Here is a 21343-nt window from a genome sequence, read left to right on the forward strand (position 1 = left end):
ATTAAAAAGCACTTGAGTAGACACTTTGAAACTTCTCACATTTGTAAGTATTTTGACTTAAATGCTTACTTAAATTTCATAATGCAGAAGCATGCACTAATTTACTGGAATTTATGGAAGACAAAAGCACACATAATGTTATTTCTGAAAATCTATTTTTTACACTGTTTCTCTAATGCTTAGTTTCCTTGTATTAATAAATGATTGTGTAAAAAAAAAAAAAAATTCAAGCTTACGTACAGTTGGCTCTTTTACCAATAAGTCAGCTAAATTCAGGAAAAACCAGTGTTTAGAAGTCTCTTAAATCCAGTGAGCCAAAATTACCTGCACTTTCCTGTGTTACAGGGACTTAATTGAAGTGGTAGACCATATATATGAAAGGTAGTCATATATTAGCTTCCACAAGAATTGAAGACTTAAGGATTCTCTGTTATGTTTCTGCTCAAGTTCTTCAGTATTGCTCTATGAAAGAAAAACATATCAGCTAAGTGGTCAGAAAGGATTTATCTGCATCAGTTAAAAAATGTACTTCATAAATGCTTTACCTTCACCATACCTACACAACTACTGTTAACCATGCTGCAGGAATTGTCCTGACAATTCTTACATAATGTTCTGTTCTGCAGAAATCTTACTACTTTAAAAAGCTATCTGATGTTATTAGTATATGCAGTATTTTGTAGTGAATTTTTTTAATTGATAGAATTTAAGGCTAGTCTTAATAGTGATGCTACTCAGGAAAAGTAAATATGTGGTAAACTGGAGACTTTCAGTATGTTTAACTGACTCTTTCATTTACATTTTTGTTCAGTTTTGGAAGTCTAGTCCAAGTATATTTGCTGTGCAAAGATCAGCAGTGCTCAAGAAGCAACAGCAACAACAAAAGGCAGCCTCATCAGACAGTGGTTCAGAAGAGGTGAATAACATAATTTATATTTTTAAAATACAAACATGTCCATCTCGTTTTCTAATATGTTAGAATAAAATTATGTAGAGCCAAGTTATGCACTCAAAGTGTACATAAAAGTCTGGGTTTAGTCTATAAAAGCAACGTTCAAATAACTGACATTTTTATAAAGAAAACTAAAAATATGTCTAGTTAACTTGTTTTCAAGTGAGATATTCCAGAATTATAGCAGCCTCGATTCTGTGGTATTTTTAGCTAGATACTCTTTGATGTATGGACAGAACTTTCAAGCCACACCATACTGACTTGCATTGTATTTTTGTCGTCTCAAGTTTTGTATAGACAGTTAAAAATGCTGAAATAGTTTTTCAACTTGTTTCTGTGTAAAGTAGCTGCTGTGGTTTTCAGTAATTCTGTATGGATTAGAAAACCCTATTTCTGCAAATTTTGTAACAGTTACTAAAAAAGAATTCTCTAATTTTAAAAGTGACACCTGTATTCTTGGCATTTTAAAACCTAAATCGTAGGCTACAGAAAGTTGACTTTGTGTTGACTGTGTGTAAGAACATCTTCTAAAGGCACCAGTTACTATGAAATAGAATCTATTTATAAAGCAGACTTTCCTTCATTTCAAAAACTGTGCAGTGTAGTCACACTCCTGTGTACGGATTTTAGTTTTTGTTTGGTTTAGCAGCTCATCATTAAAACTTAAACACAGAACTTACCAACTGTCGTTGACACATTAATTTACAGCTGTTGTTAAGTACTGTTTTTCTGAAAGATGTTTTTCAGGATAAAACTTAATCTAAATCCGAATTTAATATTGATGAGATTGATTTTAGGAAAATCTAATTTTAAGAGGGTTCTTTTTTTTTCTTCAAGCATAGAGAAAGAAGAAACATGCTATTCTCAAAACTTTCTTAAACTGGTGTTTAAATGTGAACGAATATGGAAAGTGAAAAAGTGCCTGAGGGTAGGAGATTTTAATTAGGATTTTAATAGAACCATCATCTTGATTAATTTGGGGCAGCTTAAACCATGACTGTTTTTATGTAGGCACAATGGTTATTTTTTTAAGACAGTTTTTTTGTGATGTTCTCTAGAGTTGTGCTGGGAAAATGTATTGGTAGATGGATAAATACAAAGACGATAGCAGTCCTTACCTTGTTCTGTATTAACAGCTACACTGCGGGGATGAAGAGGGTAAAACATGAATAATAGGCCTCTGGTTTGAAAGTGGGAGTTGATTTATCTTTTTAATGTTAGAAGTACTTCATTCTTTTTGTGATAATGAATTGATTTTTTTTTTCTTCACCTGCAGGACTCATCAAGTACTGAAGATTCTGCAGATGACTCATCCAGTGAAACCAAGAAGAAAAAACATAGAGAGTAAGATATTTTCATAATATCACATAATTTGTTATAGTGACATATGCTCATAATTCATGTTTCATTTCTCCACACTGGAAATGCTTAAGTTCTCTTTTTAAGTCATCTTGATATTGTGTTTCCAGTTTTGATAAACATTCTGGAATATTTAAAATAAACTTTCACAGGGACGTCTATATCAGAATAATTTCTGGGTAGAGAGTCTGCAGTATTGTTCAAAAACATTCAGAAGTGCTTTTATTTTTAAAATGCTTTGTTGCAGTTTATTATGGAGCAGAAGGCTCTCCCTAAAGATTTTTGTAGAAATGGAAAGCTATTTAAGTAGGTTGTCTCACAACAAATTCAAGTTAGAATCCCTTAGTTTCTTTTTGGTTTTGTGGTGTTTTTTTTTGTTTTTTCCCCTCTGACATGTTTGAAAGCCACTGTAGTTCTGACAGTAATTAATTATTGACTAGCAAAGGATTTTAACTGAAAATAAGCTCCAAGTGATACCTCAAAAAGTTTGTGAAAAGGATTGTACCTTGTTACTGTGGCAGTGAGAGGCAGTGATGTGTGTTCTTTATGAATGGTGTATAGAAATTGAACTGTTCTGTCATTCCACCTCTCCCAATTAGTGAATCACCTCAGTGTCCAGGGTTGCCAGTATAATATCTTAAAAAAATGGTAGTTGGGGAAAAAAAAAAGGCACAAAGAAAAAGCACCAACTGTGCAAAATGGTACTTTCTTAGCAATGAGCTGTTATTCGCAGTCTTTTGTTAGTTAAGGATTTGATTTCATCTAATAGCATACGCTGTTACAGGAAGGATATTTAAGTTTAGGAACCCATAACCAAATCACTTCATATATCCAATGCTTGAATTTTTGTCCTGTCACTCTCTGAACAAGTATGTCTGAAGTTTTTACCTGACATGCAGATCAGAGATATCTCATGTGTAACTTGGTACATGATCAAGCCTTAGAGGATGGTGCTTTATATCTGTTTCTGTGTATTTCTATTTTCCAAATATTTTTCTGTTCCAAATAAATACAGGTCATGGATTTGTTGTTACTATTTTTTAATTTATTGCTTGTGGAAAAGGTATTTTAATAAGACATTCTGTACCATTGGCCATATGCCATCTGTACAATAGACACATGTATTTCTCTTGGATGACTGGAACAATGGGAATGTAATTTTCTCCAGGACCCAATGTCTGGGAAGACAGGAAAGAGAGAAGAGAGGGGTCAAAGCACTAATACCTAGGCTTCCTGATTGGAAATTTAAGGAAGAGATTTCTTGGTAATATTCCAGCTTTGATGAACATTTGACACCTTGGTCAAGTAAACCTAAACCTGATGATAGTATAAAGATTTAGCAATATTTCAATAATGCATACCAGACTTGTTTTTCTTCTTTTTATTTCATGAAGTTATTAAAATTAAAATTTCCTGTATAAAGTCAGAGTTTGAAGCAAGATGCTGTTCATCAGTGGCTACATCTTTCTTGTTGCAAAGTAGATGATCTCAGTTAAGCAGGAACAAGGAGATCCTGCTGCTCAGTCACAAGTGTCTTACTGATAGTATCTTGCCTGGTTGTGAAGCACTCATCTAGGAGCTCAGTGGGAGCTTTGGGGAAGCAGTGCCACTCGCAGGTTACTGCAATTCATTTTTTCTGGGTGTTTCTCAGATCTGCCCCTATTATTTTTTGATTCCTGTGCCAAAGTTGCTAATTCTTCACATGGGCCACAGGCACCATAAGCATTAGACAATATGGGATGTGCCAGAATATAGCGTACCAGGGCTTTATGGTCTGAGCATGTGTAAATTCTGATAAATATGTACCTTTCCAGTTAGACTTACTAAGTGCTTTGGCTTCTTAATGTCATGTTAACTCGTTTTTTCATGCTGAAATTTATATAGAAATCAAAATCTTTGTTTTATTTTGGATTTTAAATCTACATCTTGATAACAGAAAACGTAGTCCAACTCCCTTTGCAGCCATTGGGCATTTTTACTTATCTGTGACTTATGACAATTTTCTGTCTCATCAGCTGAAATAACGGTTAGGAGATTTTTATTTCTGTGAAGAATATTGAAATTACTGCAGATACCCTGTGGATGAATACCTGATTTAAAAAACAAAACAACCCAACAATGTAAGCTACTCTTTTGTCTTTCAATATGTACAGTGAAGACTGGCAAATGTCGGGATCAGGGTCAGTATCAGGAACTGGTTCTGATTCGGAATCAGAAGAAGATAGGGAGAAAAGCAGTTGTGAAGAGAGTGAGTCTGACTATGAGCCAAAAAACAAGGTCAAAAGCCGGAAACCTCCAAGCAGGTAAGAAGTCATGTATTTGGATACTCTGGTACTATTTCTAATAAGCAACTGAGTGTTTACTGCTACTGCACATGTGAATGAAAACATTAATGCCTATTAAAAACAGTGAAGTGTTTTTAAAGCTACACAGGATCTAAATATACTAATGCTTTCTGGTGAATACCTTTTCCTGTCTGATGTAACTTAGCATTCATAAAATACATGTACACAGAAAGCAATACAGAGGATTTATAGTTGTCCCTGTTGAAACATCATTGTTGTGTCATATCTTATTGTCTTCAAGAATTAAGCCAAAAAGTGGAAAAAAGAGTGCAGGACCGAAAAAGAGGCAACTTGATTCATCAGAGGACGAGGAGGAAGAAGATGATGATGATTATGATAAAAGAGGATCTCGTCGCCAGGCAACAGTCAATGTTAGTTACAAAGAAGCTGAAGAAACCAAGACAGATTCTGATGATTTGCTGGAAGTTTGTGGAGAAGATGTCCCACAGACTGAAGAAGATGAATTTGAAACTATAGAGAAGTTCATGGATAGTAGAGTTGGCCGAAAAGGAGGTATTTTTGGTTTTGTTGTTGTCCACGTTCTTAACGTCCTGGAGTGCATTGTGGTGCAACTTCAGCAAATATTCTCAGCTGTAGGTCACCTGCGAGGTTTTTAAACAGCAATAATTTTAAAGTTACCAAAAAGTCATGTTGTTTTGTATGTCATATTCACAAGGATGTTCCTTTTTAAAGTCCCTTCTAAGTGTTGCAAAGTAAAATGTAGAAGAATTGCATACCTAAGTAGAAAATAAAAATGAAGTGGAAGATAGCTCTGTATTGCCTAACTGCATGCCATATTGTTACACTACTGTTTGCACAGTTTAGTGATACTTTATCAGTGGAGATTATATACAGTGGCATAGAGATAGGAGAGCCTGAAAGATGGGGTTTGCAAGGCTGAACCACTGAAGTTGTTATTTCAGTAACCGCTGTACAAATTGTCTGAATACTGTGCAGTGTGTAGAATGACTACGAAATGCATCTAAAATTTCAGTGTTGCACTTGCATGTGAACTCTTATTTTGTGAATAGTGGTAGGCATGTCATATTTCCAGGATTAATGGGATGCAGTATATAGCAGTTCTGCTTCCGTGCTTTAGTCTGCAAATTAGGATTCTAATTATAAAAAGAAAACATTAACACACACACACGCACACCCCAGTGTCAAACCCTGGGCCCCTTGCACTTCAGAGCTGCCTTTCTCTGTTATACCCAAGTTTCTGACCCACCTCAGAACCTGCACTCTTCTTCCTCTCAACTTTCTTCTCTCGTGCTGTCCCAAATTATAGCGTATCCTGCTCCAGTGTGTAGTGCCAGTTGCTGTGGTCAAAGCCTTTGGAACTAAGCTCTTATATTGTTCCTGCCGAGGTGTTGTTGATGCTTGTGCTGTCTTTTGCTGTTGGCATTCTCTGTTGCTTTATCTGGCCCTTGCAGCTTGCTGGGCTTATTTCTTTACCTGACTATACTCACAGAAATGAGCCCCTTTCCTGCTGCTAGTATCCTTCAGCTGTGATACAGACTGTACTTAATTACAAATTTTCCCAGGTAAGATAACAAAGGCAGAAGAAGTAGTAAAAACTGTCTAGGAAGAAGTAGATATATGGTAACCCTAGTAGTACATTATTGATGTCTCAAGGCTGACCAAGCATAACATCAGATGTCTTTTGTGTGCTCAGAGATGAGAGTAATACAACAGAGAAGACAACAGGCAGCGTTAGTGGAGTATTCCCCGATTATCACTGTAAAAACTAGGAATGCAAAGAAAATTCTTGTAAGAAAAGATAAGAAGTTTTGGTCCCCTTTTTGATTCTCTTTTGACTACTTGTGCATGTGTTATTTGAACAAGTATGACAGAGATATGTTAAGAGTAATGACATGAGAGCTGTAGATACTAGTCAAGTATATGGCCATCTAAAGGTATCACTAATTGCTTTCTACACCACATTTCTTACTGGTTAACCTGTGGCAATACACACTTAAGGCTTATGATGTGGTTTCTTCCTCAGCCACAGGTGCTGCAACCACCATCTATGCAGTTGAGGCAGATGGTGACCCAAATGCTGGGTTTGAGAAGTCAAAGGAGCCAGGAGAAATACAGTATCTTATTAAATGGAAAGGTTGGTCACACATCCATAACACTTGGGAAACTGAAGAAACACTGAAGCAACAAAATGTTAAAGGAATGAAGAAGCTGGACAACTATAAGAAAAAGGATCAGGAAACAAAACGATGGTGAATATTTTTATGTAGACTTCACGATCCTGATTTTGTAATACTGTAGATGTTCTTTTGTGTTTCTGAGACTTATTACCTCTTAAGTGCATAACTTCAAGTGTCTATACAACAGGAAGACAAAAACTTTAAAAGTTGAAGCCTCCTTAACATGTGCCTGTAGGGATAATCTTCTGAACCTGATTTTAGTGGGTGTGTGTTATATATGAAGTTTTAAGAAGATGGGTATTGACTAAAAATAAATAATAAATTTTAACTTTATGAATTTTATCATTGCACTTTGATCAGAGTTCTTCATGAATTACTGCGGGATGTTTTCTTGGTGTATTAACCATTTCAGATTACTTCAAAGAATTCAGTTTTCTTGGCTCAAACCTGAGGTTCAAGCCTGGAAACAAAAACCTGAACTAATCTATAACATCACCTTTTGGTGTTCAGTTTTATTAGTATGTTTAATATAATCAATGAATACTGGTGGGATTTTTAACAACTTAATCATAAGATGGATTCTTATAGAGTGACCCACCCTGAATACAGTTCCATGAAAATACTCTGTAAAGTACACTACTTATTGTTGAGAATAGGTATTCTGAATTAGCTGCATGGCTAGTACCACGTGTAGCTGTAGTAGTGTCTCTTGATAAGCGTTCTTATAATGATGAAGCACCTAGTAGGCCAGATGCAACAATTTTGTAGTAGGAATTACTAAGTTGTCCCTTCAAAGAAGCTCCCTAAGCAACATTCCTGTGATGCTTACATTCAGAGCGTTAGAGTTGCCAAATTTTCTTAGTTTTAGAACTATGCAATGTAATAAGTGTTGTAAATGAATTCCCATTACAGGCTGAAAAATGCTTCTCCAGAAGATGTGGAGTATTACAACTGCCAGCAGGAGCTTACAGATGATCTACATAAACAATATCAGATAGTGGAAAGAATAATCGGTATGTTGCAAACTTGTAGACAAAAACGGTGTTGAGAATTCTGTATGTTCACTGCTTATATGTTGCATTTGTAGTTAAGAAATTTAGAATAATAATATAACTTTTTAATCCAAACCAAAACTCTGGGTAAAGAGAAAGGTTGTCGTACTGCCTGTGCTATGAAGCTAGCTTATGATGTCTTATTTTCTAAAATGAGTGTTTTCGTAGGAGAGGCAGGTAAAATCCTGATCAGATATCTCTGGTATATTTCTGCAGCTCATTCAAATCAGAAATCAGCGGCTGGTTATCCAGACTACTATTGCAAATGGCAGGGTCTGCCTTATTCAGAATGTAGCTGGGAAGATGGTGCTCTCATTGCCAAAAAGTTTCAGGCACGCATTGATGAGTACTTCAGCAGAAATCAATCCAAGACCACTCCCTTTAAGGACTGTAAGGTGGGTTTGTAATTTACAACGGATTTATAACGAGTTGTACTGGGTCTGGCTACAATGGGGTTAATTTTCCCCACAGCACCCTGTATGACCCGTGGTTTAGATTTGTGACCTAAACAGTGTTGTTAAACAATAGCATTTTGGCTGTTGCTGAACAGCGCTTGCACAGTGTCAAGGCCTTCTCTGTTTCTTGCTGTGCCCTCCTCACCACAAGTAGACTCAGGGTGGGCAAGGGGCTGGGAGGGAACACAGTCAGTATTGCTGACCCCACTGACCAAAGAGATATTCTATGCCATTTAGTGTCATGCTCAGCAATAAAACTGGGTGCGCTGAGTAGGGGATTCAGAGGTGGCTGTTCCTCGTAGACTTGCTGGTCATCAGTCTGCTGGTGAGTTAATGTGTGACTCCCTTTCTGTCCATAGCCAAATGGAAGACAAAGTGCATCAGTGTCAGAATGATTCCCCATACACGTCAACCATCTCCTTAATCAATTCTTGAGGGCGAGGGAATGGTGATAAATAATCTACCAGATGACTTTGTGAAAAGTGAGAAAAAGGGGAATGGATCAAGTTTATAGCCCTGAAATGGGAACCAGAGGCACAAAAGTGCAAGTCATTTTAGGGGTGTAGGGGGAATGAATGATCCTGAGGCTAGTAGTGTAATGTTTTGTGCACAATAAGCCATTAAACTTCTTCAAAATGTACTGTCAACAGGGTTGAGCAAGATGAGATTAAATAGGTGATTTGATGCCTCGAGAGTTAGCACTTCAAGAAAGGATTGAAAAGTATGTGCAGCTACCATTCAGAATATGTTCTCAAGCGCTGTCATATCTTGAAATAAGTTTGAGTCAAGACTTAAAGGAACTTGCTCATCAAGCATTACATTATCCTGTGGAGACTGTGACAGGATGAGGTGGTTTATGCCCAGATAGACTTTGATGTGTGAAGAACATACATTAAATGGATTTCTAGAACTTCGTATAATGTATAATGCGGAACATAAATGAATGTACAGAAATACATAGAGTTATATAAATAAATAAAATGAGGTTCGGGCTGTGGGGCACTTGTGGGGGGTTTTCTGGTTGTGGGGTTTTTTTAGGTTGGTTAGGTTTTTCCCTTCAACCAAGAAACTCTTTATTTTGACCCACAATTTTTTCTCACTTTCACTTTTTCAGTTCTCTCTCCTGTCCTGCTGGGGTGGGGAGTGAGTAAGCAACTGGGTCATGGCTTAGCGGTCGGTCAGGTTCAAGCCACCACATCAGTTGTGATAGTAAAAATGTGGAAATATTCTATGACTCTAGAGGTAGGACACATACGAAATATTTTTTGAAGGTTATTCAAAATAGTAATGATGATATTTAGTAATACATATGGAAAATAGCACTACTAAGAGTAAGTTTTTTTGTAGGTACCAGTCCCCTGCATTTTTACTGGCTTGTTCAGTACTGTAGTTTATTTTAAAAGTAAACTTTGAGTGAGTTAGTGTCACTCCTGTTGTGAAGTTTAGGTTAGCAATCAAATTAATTTCAACTTGCAAATTTCTTGGTGTTTTTATATGGTCTAGTTTTCATCGATGGATAAAGACTAGACTTGGTGACCCAATAGATGCCTACTGCTATTTTCCCTATAGGAAAACAATTTGGTAACTTCAATCAGTAGTAGGACTGTTGATCAATTTGCTTTTGACAGGTTCTAAAACAGAGGCCAAGGTTTGTTGCGCTAAAGAAGCAACCATCTTACATTGGAGGACATGAAGGCTTAGAGTTGAGAGATTATCAGTTAAATGGATTGAATTGGCTTGCTCACTCATGGTGCAAGTAAGTATAGTCTGAAATGAGTTTTTGTTTGTAAATTGTGAGCATTTGCAAAACTTTGAAATTGATTTTTCTGTATTTTTTTTTTGAAGGTGGAGAGTTTCATACAGTAAGCTCAAAGTAGAGATCTGAGGGGAGTGGCGTTGCTCTAAGTAGTACCAAAGCTTATCATTCCATGGCTGTTCTCAAAAAAATAGCTAAGCTTTGTTGTTGCTTCGCTTTTAATGTCACATGGGAGAAAGTCATATTTTTTAAAAACAAAACAAACCTAAAACAGTTAAACCAGAAAACCCAAAGCAAACTTGTCCAAAATGTCAATATTAGTGTTATACTTTTAAAATTAGACTTATGAGGAATACTTGCAAGCTTTTTGTTGATTTTGTTCATTTAATTCAAGTGTTAAGTGTGAGGCGGTTGGAAGTCAGTTTTATGGAAAAACAATGGAAATAAACTTGAAGATGGATAGTTGCAAAGTCTTGCAAACGTCTATGAGTGGCTTTTGTGTTCAAAAGATAATAATTTCTTCTTGTCCAATCTCTCCTGTCTCTACACTCCCCCCCCCCCCAATTTTCCTTTTCTAGAGGGAATAGCTGTATTCTTGCGGATGAAATGGGTCTGGGTAAAACAATACAAACAATTTCTTTTCTGAACTACCTGTTTCATGAACATCAATTGTATGGGCCTTTCTTGCTGGTAGTGCCACTTTCTACCTTGACATCTTGGCAAAGAGAAATTCAAACTTGGGCTTCTCAGATGAATGCTGTGGTTTACTTAGGAGATATAACTAGCAGAAATATGGTGAGTATTTTTCTTTTTCATCGGAAAGCCTTGTAGATAAACAAGTCACTCCATGTTCTTGTCTTCTGCTAATATCCAATATTTTGGTTAGGACTGAGCAAATACTTATTGAAACGCTATGTGTTTAATGAAAATTGAAAGCTTAGATTTTCATCTAATATAAATGTGCATGGAAGATTTCTTTCCTGCTTAAAAGTGAACAGGAATAATAATATAGTCTTGCATTTGAAAAATCTTCTGCCATATTATATTTTTAGGTGAATATAGTAAAAATAAATAGATCAGCAAGCCAACCATGGTCTTAATTTATTTCCTGAAAGGTTGTTGGTTTGTTTTCTTAACGTGTTTTCTGAATGTTAGTAGTCTTATCCATTGAAGTAAAAAATGTTTTGTAGAAGTTCTTTGGTGTTTATTCAGAAGTTTAAACAAAATGGTTTTGGAGTGCTTAGGTTGGAAGTTCAATCTTGTGTATGTTAATATTTGTGCTTCTGTTTTGTGATTTTATAATTGTATGTCATTAAACCTTTACATTGCTGCAGTACTTAAATTGATCAGCAAGACCATTTTTCACTAGTTTGTAGTTCACTTGATTCTTTTTTGTAGATTAGAACTCATGAATGGATGCATCCACAGACCAAACGGTTAAAATTTAACATACTTCTAACAACATATGAGATTTTGCTGAAGGATAAGGTAATCACTCTTCTCAGGGAGATAAAAATAATTTCTCTTTAGACTTGCATGTATTTGGGTTGTGGGCCATTACATTTATGGAGAGTGTGATAGCTTTTGCTGTTGGAAGTATGACAGTGCATGGCTTGGGTTCTGTTCTTCTTTTGAGTGTGTATCTGTGTAGTTTTTTAAGCACTTTTAGATTTTCTGTATGTGTGGTGAGGCTTCCAGCCTTTTTGCATTTCGTTAAGAGGGTAACACTTCTCTTTCTCCAGTTTGCTTGGGATTCTCAGTACTTTAATAATCTCTTCCCATCTTCAAGAGCTTTATTTCTTTGCAGACATCCATCAAGGAATTGAAAAAGAACCCAACCCATAGCCCCACACATGATGCAGAACTCTGAAATCCCATATAGTTTTTATTTGTTATTGTGCAGACAGTAGTATGTGTACATGTATTAATAATTACTGTCTCTGTAGTGGTAACACACAGACCTGTTGTTAATCCTTCTAAGAATATATAGAAATTTTTATAGGTAGTCAAGAAGCAGAACATTTTTACTTCGTTTACACATGCTGGGAAGAAGAGGTCAATACTGATTTTTTTTTTCCTGTCATTTAAAAACTAATGTGGGTCAGACTTTTGGCCATTTTTTTCCTTTTAAACTTAATTTATACTTTCTTGGGATGCTTACACGGCCTTTCATTGAATCTGGCAAATGTAAAAGCCATAGTACTAAAAATATATAACTGTACATATTTTATTAAAATAAACCAAAAAGTGATGGTGTTTATACCTTGATTATAAAATGTGGTGAATTATGCAATGTGTTTATTCATATAATGTTCCCCCCTTCTACATTTCAAGTCATTCCTTGGTGGTCTGAATTGGGCGTTCATAGGAGTTGACGAAGCTCATCGTTTAAAAAATGACGACTCTCTTCTATACAAAACTTTAATAGACTTTAAGTCTAACCATCGTCTTCTTATTACTGGAACGCCTCTGCAAAACTCCCTCAAAGAGCTGTGGTCTTTGTTGCACTTCATCATGCCAGAAAAGTAAGGAAGAGTTTTACGTAATTATTTCTAATATTTTTTGGTCAAGTTTCTTATTGTGAAGTAGTGCAGTGATTTGAAAACCAACAGAGGTAGAGAATCATACTGATAGGTAATCTAAATATTCTATCTACTGTTCTGTCTACTTTAAGACGCATAGATTTTTAATGCTGCTCCTGATAAGAAATGTTGGTAGCAGTTGCCACCTTCTTCCATTTTAGCAGCCCACAAAAATGATGGTTTGATGTCTGGGTCAGAACCTGGAAAAAAGGCTTCATCTTAGCCTAAGAAGAAAATCGTATGGGTTTAGTCAGGGGAAATAGAATGGAATCTTTTCTCTGTTAGTTCTATTAATGAAAACAAATTTGTTACCAAGATGCCCAGTATCTTGTAGTTCAGTCAGATAGCTAGTTCTCCCATGCGGTTTGCATACAGTAAGCTTACTGTATTGACCTTATTTTGTACTGACCTCTGTTTATACCTACAATAGATTAGAGCATGAGTATGAGAGTATGTAGTAGAGTATGAGAGCACACGTTTCTGTCAGACACCTTGTAAACGCAAGTACTATAGCTCTGTTTAGTTTGAGCTATGGATTTTGCTGATTTTTTCAGAATCTTATAAGCAAAGCCCCTATGGTCTGGTACCCCTGCTTCATTTTATCATAGTGTCTCTTCTCCTTGTCTGTTATGCTTCAGCTAGACAATACAAGCTGGAAAAAGTACCTTAAGTAGTCTCTTGTTCTCTTGCACACCTTCCAGCCATACAGCTGGCTTTTCATGCTGCTCTCGTTAAATGTAATAATGTAATTCCTGTAACCATCTAGATGAGTATCCTTGCAGAAAAATAAAAATGTTGTCCTTCCACTGAGGAAGTTAAAATTCAGTAGTTTTCATTCTGTGTTTTAGGAAAATTCTATTCTTCTATTTAAAGTATTTGGAATTTGTTGTGAGATGAAAATTCAGAAACTGGATAGAGGAGTGGGGAAGAAATCCAAATGTGTGTGCTGTTGTGGTATATTTATATACTTCCTGTGTTTGTGTTACCTTTCTTACTGAATTTTGCTTCTTCAGGTCATTCACAGTATGTCACTATTTTGCACTCATTCTCTGTTATGTTGAAGGTTTGCCTCCTGGGAAGATTTTGAAGAGGAGCATGGCAAAGGGAGAGAGTATGGTTATGCAAGTCTTCACAAAGAACTTGAACCATTTCTGCTGAGAAGAGTTAAAAAAGATGTAGAAAAGTCTTTACCTGCTAAAGTTGAGCAAATTCTGAGGATGGAAATGAGTGCATTGCAGAAGCAATATTACAAGTAAGGAGCAACACTTTTTAAATTGTAGTGTTTTAGTAATATGTCTGTATACAATTTACTAAAATATAATAGTTTTTATAATGCAGTTTGAGCTTCTAGCCTGAACTTGAGGCTTCTAGCCTGAACTGGAGCTTCTTTTTTTTGGCATGGTAGCACATTCTTTTGGGAGCTGCTTTTTTAATTTAGCTTGTTTATATTTTGAGAGCTTACGTGTGTCTTGCTTCTACATATGGTTAAAAATTACTTAATATTGTACATCTTATATCATAGGTGGATTTTAACCAGGAATTATAAAGCCCTCAGTAAAGGTTCAAAAGGCAGTACCTCAGGCTTTTTGAACATCATGATGGAACTCAAGAAGTGCTGTAACCATTGCTACCTCATTAAACCACCAGATGATAATGAATTCTATAATAAGCAGGAGGCCTTGCAGGTAATTTTCACTTTTTGATTAAAAAAAAAGTTCTGTTTTACTAATATTCACAAAATTTTATAGTACTCTGGCAGCTTATTAATTCTTATTGAAGTATATTAAGAAAAAACAGGTTCTCTGGAAAATGTGCATCTTGGTTCTTTACAGGTAAGTGAATTGATTTCTGTTTCTTAATTGGAACTGAATAATTGACAGATAATTGACTAAAAATATCTCTGATTTTAATTACAATCAAAGTGAAAAGGAAATAGTTTGAAACAGGCTGTGTGTTTTCATGCAAAATGATCGAGACCTATTTTAAACCTAAGTAAAATAAAGCAGCTAAGCAGGTAAATGCAGTGTGAGTGGAAACGCATGTGACTGGCAGTGGTACACCAGCAGTCTATGTCAGAGCAGAAAGTGGTCTGCAGGATGCTTTTATGCCTTTTTTAATAACCAAATAGTGTTCTCTGTATGCCTGCAAACAACCAAAATGAAAGGAAATGAAAGTAACAGGCATCCAACGCTTAGTCTGATTTTGTTGGTTTTGTAACAGATGAAAACAATCATCATGTCATCTGTTGTTTCTTTTCTTTTTTTTTCCGTAAGGTTAACTTAATATTTGTACCAAAACTGTTGAGAAGCACAGCAACAGATAAGACTGTTGTTGATGCAGTTTATACCAACATAAATGTCTCTAAGGATGATTTTTTTTTCTGTAAGCTTTCACTTCATAATTTAAATACCTTCCCAAAACTACTAGTTTGTGCAGTGACAGATATCCTCCTCCTTTGTGGCATAAAGAATAAAAGCACCTAACTGAAAATTCAGCTTTCCATAAAATTCTATCCCAAACGTCTTCACCTGAAGTGGTTTCAACATCAAATTTCACACTTCCTTGAGTTTCTGTTCCAGTTATTCCCAATGGAGCTGAGAAGGCTTACAGGCTTTAGGTGGGTTACAGTATTAGGCACCACAGACAAGATTCCTCTCACTTTATCTTGCCTGAGAAACTTGACTGGTAGGCTTTGTTTAAAAATTCTTAGAGGGTTAAGCAGCAGTACTTATTTCCAAGAAAGTAGTACTACGATAGTTTTTCCTCAGTCTTGTATTTTATTGGTTACCAAATTTTATTTTTTACTTGACAGAAAAGAACTTGGGCCTACATTATAACTGCTTAAATGTTTTGATGAGATGTTAAGATACGACTTTAAAAGAGGGAACTGAATAATGCATTTCCTTTAAAAAATATTTGAGTTAGTAGTTCTGTTGATTTCAGTTAGAATCAACTAAACTAAAATCAGAGTAAATATTTGTCTTCAGTTAATGCTGCAAGCTAGTAAGTTTATATAGCAGTGTTGTCTTATGCTCACATGAACTTGATGGCGTTTTTTTTTTTCTTTCATTCTAGCAGGACTATATGTTGTGTGCACCTTTTGAGCTATAAAATTCTTAAGGAATGTCAGAACCTCCAATGAATGCCTAACCAACTGCAGTGTTTATTAGTGTTGAGATGAACTTAGTTTGTAATATATATTTCTTGTCTCTTGTAGCATTTAATACGTAGCAGCGGGAAACTAATCCTTCTTGACAAGCTACTGATTCGTCTGCGAGAACGTGGCAACAGAGTTTTGATTTTCTCACAGATGGTGAGGATGCTGGACATCCTAGCAGAATATCTCAAGTACCGTCAGTTTCCCTTTCAGGTAAGAATCTTGGAGGTAGTAGCAAAGAAGTTTTGATCCTGAATCTAAGAAAAATCTTTTCTTTACCCTGAGAGTGACAGAGCACTGCAAAAAGCTGTCCAGAGGTTATGGAATCTCCATCCTCTGTGACATTCAAAAGCCACCTGGACAAGACCTTAGGTAACCTGCTTTATCTGTCCCTGCCTGAGTAGGGGAGTTAGACAAGGTGATCTCCAGAGGTCCCTTCCAACCTCAACTGTTTTGTCATCATGTGATCTTTACCACTTTGCTTAAGAAAAGTCTTAAGAAAAAGTGTGTTTTTTCTAGAAAGGCTGGCAATTGCTATATGCTAAATAGTATTTTGAAATTTAACAAATGAATTAAAAAATGAAGCGTTGCATTACTTTTTTCCCCTTCACATAACAGTTTTGGCAGTTGAGAATTCAAGGTGCTCTGACTTTGAATATAGTATAAGAATTACTTTTTAACTGTAGTATTCAATCTTTTTAGAGACTTGATGGATCAATAAAAGGGGAATTGAGGAAACAAGCACTGGATCATTTTAATGCAGAAGGATCAGAGGTATGGTATTTTTTTCCTAAGGAATCAGTTTGAGTTTTTCCCAAGAAATACAAAAAACATTGCACAAAAAATGAGGGCTGAGTAAAGCACTGAATATATCAGTAAGGTTGAAAATTCATTGTTATTGCCTAGATGATAAGGTTTACGTTGGCTATTTTTTTTTTCTTTAAGAAGAGGTAAGTGGAAAACACATAACTTATGAAAATGTTATTTAATCATTTGTGTAGCTATAATTTTTCCTCTAATGCTTTTTATCAAAGTAATTTTAAATATTATGTAAGTGCTGCAGAAATTTAACCTCAGCCTTGTTGCTGTGTAGAACTTAACCCAACAACGTTCACAAGAGCATTGAGCTTACACCGTTACCATCAAAAACATCCTGGTAATGGGCAGAGCTAACTTGCATATCCTTTCATGAACAGCCATCTTTAATTGTTTCAAATCTGGCTTCTGTTACATTCATTTGTTGCCAGCTACTTGCTTCCCCTGGAAGAAATAACGAAGAACTGATTTCTAGCCATTCGTTGTGAGCAACCTGTGAATATATAGGTGTCTGTGACAGATTCTTTCTTTCCTGAGTTGGAAAATTTGTAGCTTACTTAGCATTCCTAATAAGCAAGCCATTCCATGCATTTGATCAGCTTCAATCTTTTGTCCTACACTGTCAGATTTGGGGGAGGGGAGGTTGTGGTTTTGGGTTTGGTTTTTGTTGGTGGTGGTTTTTTGAATCAATAATTGAAGGATAACATCGGTCAGTTGCTGCTGAGCTTGTTTTTACTATGATGGAAGGAGGACTTGCCTGAAGTTTACATTATAGAGTTATTTGGTAAATACAGAAGCTAATTCAGTTTCAAATTTCTAGCATAGACGTTGCCTTTTTCTGAAGTCTTTGCAGATACACTGTATGTTTTTTGAGATGAAGAGGTATTCAGACTAAATACATTTCAAAAATGGAGGCAAACTGCATTTGTGCAGCAACAAAATTATGTTCTCAGTTCTTTTTATTTCTTTCCTAAAAAATCAGAACAATCTATATGGTTTTTGGCCATTACTAAGCTATGGTCAGCATGGAAATTTCTAACACAATTCTCAGGACTCATTCCTAAGTGTAAGGGTTCTTTATTTCCTTTAACTGTACAGAAAAAAGGGGGTTTTTTAACCTGTTTTACTTTATCTTGAATTTCATATGTTGCTTTATTGCATGTCTCAAGATCCTTCTGCAGTCCTTCATAGATGTTTCTGAATTAGTAGTTCTATATGATCTACAGGCTTTTTCTCCTCGTTGCTTATTCCATTTTCGTATTGTTCATTAATATGTTGAACAGCATTGAGCTGGGCAGAAGCCTTTTGCTTCCCATCTCTTAACCAGTTACCTGTAGACTCAAGTGTCTTCCTGTTCTGACATGGCTGCTTAGTCTTCCAGGGCTTGGGGCAGGGGATGTTGGAGAGGGACGTTGTAACATACGAGCCTTTCACACTAGGGTTTTGTACTTTTTGGACAGTCTTTTGTTTGGTTGGGATTTTTTTGTTGGTAATCATCTTCTAGAATGCTGCTTCCTTTAAACTGTCCAAAAGTCAGTAACTTTATGAAAGAAATGGATAACATTGTTTGCTTCATACTTGAAGAACTTTAACTATAAAACAGTTACGGACTTGATAGTATATGATTTTGTAGTCTGCACTGCAGACTGCATAAACAAGTGTCATATTGGTTCCTTTAAAAATATTACAACTATTATATATAAAACTATTTCTTATTTTGTGATTTCAGGACTTCTGCTTTTTACTGTCTACCAGAGCTGGAGGATTAGGAATCAACTTGGCATCTGCTGACACTGTAGTTATATTTGATTCTGACTGGAATCCACAGAATGATCTGCAAGCACAGGCTAGAGCACATAGAATCGGACAGAAGAAGCAGGTATGCATGTTCAGCTTTAAGCTCCAAACTTGAAGGAGGGTTTCATACAGTAGCTGTCCAGTCTCTCTGCACCATTCATGTATTTTTAAGAATAACTAATACTTGCTGCGTATGTCCAAAAAAAGTTAGTAATATTCGTTTAACTTCGGGGTTTTTTGAGTCTTCCTATAAGAGGAGATAATATGGCAGCTGTGCTGTGTGGATGGGAGAGGAAGAAGAGTTGTGGGCTTGTCTGTCCCGCAATCATTGGCATCACGTCATTGTAGAAAATAAGTGCTACGTCAGGCACATCGCCCTTGCTTAAATATTTCGTAGTTCTCTTCAGGTTTCTTTCTTGCAGAAGACATGTAGTAATAATCGGAAATATGACAGTTTTGCTTGCAGCAATGCTTGTGCCAAATCACTGAAGTTTAAAAAAGACAGGTCTAAGACTTCTGTGGTTTTTCTTAAATGCTTATTTAAAGACTGTGGTAACATGATTGAACACGTATTTCTTACTTGAAACCAGTGGATAAATTCAGAAGGTATGTAGTGAAGACTGACATCTCTCCTTGTTGTTGTTTACTTTTTAAAAAATAAACATAGGTTAATATTTATCGACTAGTCACAAAAGGATCAGTAGAAGAAGATATTCTTGAAAGAGCCAAGAAAAAGATGGTGTTAGATCATTTAGTGATTCAGAGAATGGACACTACAGGGAAAACCATACTACATACAGGCTCTACTCCTTCAAGGTATATTTGTTTTTATTTCCATATCAATTTAGCCTTAAGTGTAGTTGACAAGTAAATAAAAATATAAGTTATACTTGGTTAATGAAAGGCAAAAAAAGTTAAATAAAGATGCAAAATATGTTGTCTTTGTAGGTTTTTATTTGCATATTAAATCTATATTATATATATAGTTTAACAGTAAAAAGAAAGCTTAATTGCCTCATGATTATAGAGAACTTTTTCAAATTACTAAGATAAAATCGTCTTTCTGAAACATGCTTTATTTCAGCTCAACACCTTTTAATAAGGAGGAGTTATCAGCAATTTTGAAGTTTGGTGCTGAGGAACTTTTTAAAGAACCTGAAGGGGAAGAACAGGAGCCCCAGGTACGTAGTGTTTCTGTGCTAGATGGACAGAACAGCTGAAAATATACGTTAATTATTTAATTGTAAAGAGTCACTTCTTTTTTAGGAAATGGATATAGATGAAATCTTGAAGCGGGCTGAAACTCGAGAAAATGAGCCAGGTCCATTAACTGTAGGAGATGAGTTGCTTTCACAGTTCAAGGTATTTTTATGTTCCCTCCCTCCTGACATAATTACACTTTTCTTTATAAAAACAGTACTAGTTTTCTTTTATGTACCTATCCGTCTCTCCATTCTTATGAAGTAGGTGCCTCAGTAAGTCAACTCTTTCTTTCTAATTAAATGTCTTTTCATCTATACAAGGATACCAACCATCAGTTATAAACATATAAAAATACATGATGTGTTTTGCTAATAAGAGATATTGTGAATGTGTTAATGATTAGAATTCTATGTAGTTTTGTGTTTTATTTACTGCCTTTCTTGTTTAGCAGCTCTGGTATTGTTGAATGCAAAATGTAAAGTTTGCATTTCTTACTTGATAACTTCTAGAAATAGCTTTTAGCTCTGAAGTAAACTTGAATGCCAGGTATTTGAAACGTTGTCAGTTAAATGTATTATAATTTGGGTGCAAAAAAAAAAAAGCCACAGAGCATGAAGTATTTGTTTAGATCAGCAGAATATTAAATAGTTCTGCTGATCATCCATTTGCAATATATTTTGATTTCTACAGTGTATTGATGTTTGGTTGGTTTAACATTAACTCAGGCATTGCAGTGTCGTTAGCCCTATTTTGAAGGAAGTTAAACAGCAGTCATACAGCTAGTGGGGGGGTGTTTCATTATGCATCTGTATTGGTCAACTTTTAAAAGAAGAGCAGATTTTCATCTTTCCTCCTATTAGCCCATGTTGCCCTGTTGTCTGTCTGTTTCATGAATGAATAAAAATACTTTCATTAGAGAAAGTGTTTCATGAAGTGTTCTGTATGAATAAATTTTATATATATTATAAAACAATAGCATATATATAAATACATACAATATATAAATGCATAAAATATGCCATTTAGAACTTTATTTTCCTAAAATACTAGTTGCTCAGTCTTCTTCAAATGAAGTCATGCATTGATTTGATGAAAACTCTTCATCAATTCTAATATACAAGGTGGCCAACTTTTCCAACATGGATGAAGATGATATTGAGTTGGAACCAGAAAGAAATTCAAGAAATTGGGAAGAAATCATTCCAGAAGTGCAGCGGCGAAGAATAGAAGAGGAGGAGAGACAAAAAGAACTTGAAGAAATATACATGCTTCCAAGGATGAGAAACTGTGCAAAACAGGTGTCTCTTGGTTCTGAATGACTTGCACTTTTATGTTGCTGTTGCTTTAGTTTGTTGTTTGGGGGTGCTTGTTTGGTTTGGTGTTTTGGGTTGGGTTTGGTTTTTCTTTTTCCTTTTCCGAACACATGTTTTTGACAGACTAGGTGAAACTTCACTTGCATTTGTTAATCACGTAGCTTTGAACTACTTACTCTGAAATTCCAGATCAGCTTTAATGGAAGTGAAGGCAGGCGCAGTAGGAGCAGAAGATACTCTGGATCTGATAGTGACTCCATCTCAGAAAGAAAACGGCCAAAAAAACGTGGAAGACCACGAACTATTCCTCGAGAAAATATTAAAGGATTTAGTGATGCAGAGATCAGGCGGTAAGATATGGGGGGACATGCATGTTTAAAGGGACAAGACTATTTAT

At 35.7% G+C, this 21343-nt stretch overlaps 1 protein-coding gene across 4 annotated transcripts in view; it reads left to right on the forward strand.

The window, feature by feature from the left end:
- Window positions 1–21343, forward strand: part of CHD1 (chromodomain helicase DNA binding protein 1) — a 56668-nt gene that overhangs the window by 19995 nt on the left and 15330 nt on the right. For all 4 annotated transcript variants that reach the window (XM_075078154.1, XM_075078153.1, XM_075078156.1 and 1 more), the window contains 21 exons: window positions 812–916; window positions 2229–2296; window positions 4465–4614; window positions 4898–5169; window positions 6662–6887; window positions 7728–7828; window positions 8084–8262; window positions 9951–10078; window positions 10657–10873; window positions 11477–11566; window positions 12413–12603; window positions 13724–13912; window positions 14183–14345; window positions 15878–16030; window positions 16520–16591; window positions 18363–18512; window positions 19098–19246; window positions 19515–19611; window positions 19697–19792; window positions 20755–20931; window positions 21136–21296. In XM_075078154.1, the coding sequence (XP_074934255.1) occupies window positions 812–916; window positions 2229–2296; window positions 4465–4614; window positions 4898–5169; window positions 6662–6887; window positions 7728–7828; window positions 8084–8262; window positions 9951–10078; window positions 10657–10873; window positions 11477–11566; window positions 12413–12603; window positions 13724–13912; window positions 14183–14345; window positions 15878–16030; window positions 16520–16591; window positions 18363–18512; window positions 19098–19246; window positions 19515–19611; window positions 19697–19792; window positions 20755–20931; window positions 21136–21296 (3134 nt within the window). The remainder of the gene's footprint in view (window positions 1–811; window positions 917–2228; window positions 2297–4464; window positions 4615–4897; window positions 5170–6661; window positions 6888–7727; window positions 7829–8083; window positions 8263–9950; window positions 10079–10656; window positions 10874–11476; window positions 11567–12412; window positions 12604–13723; window positions 13913–14182; window positions 14346–15877; window positions 16031–16519; window positions 16592–18362; window positions 18513–19097; window positions 19247–19514; window positions 19612–19696; window positions 19793–20754; window positions 20932–21135; window positions 21297–21343) is intronic.

The sequence above is a fragment of the Phalacrocorax aristotelis genome, chromosome Z (assembly GCF_949628215.1).
Source record: "Phalacrocorax aristotelis chromosome Z, bGulAri2.1, whole genome shotgun sequence".
In the NCBI taxonomy this organism is placed as follows: domain Eukaryota; kingdom Metazoa; phylum Chordata; class Aves; order Suliformes; family Phalacrocoracidae; genus Phalacrocorax; species Phalacrocorax aristotelis.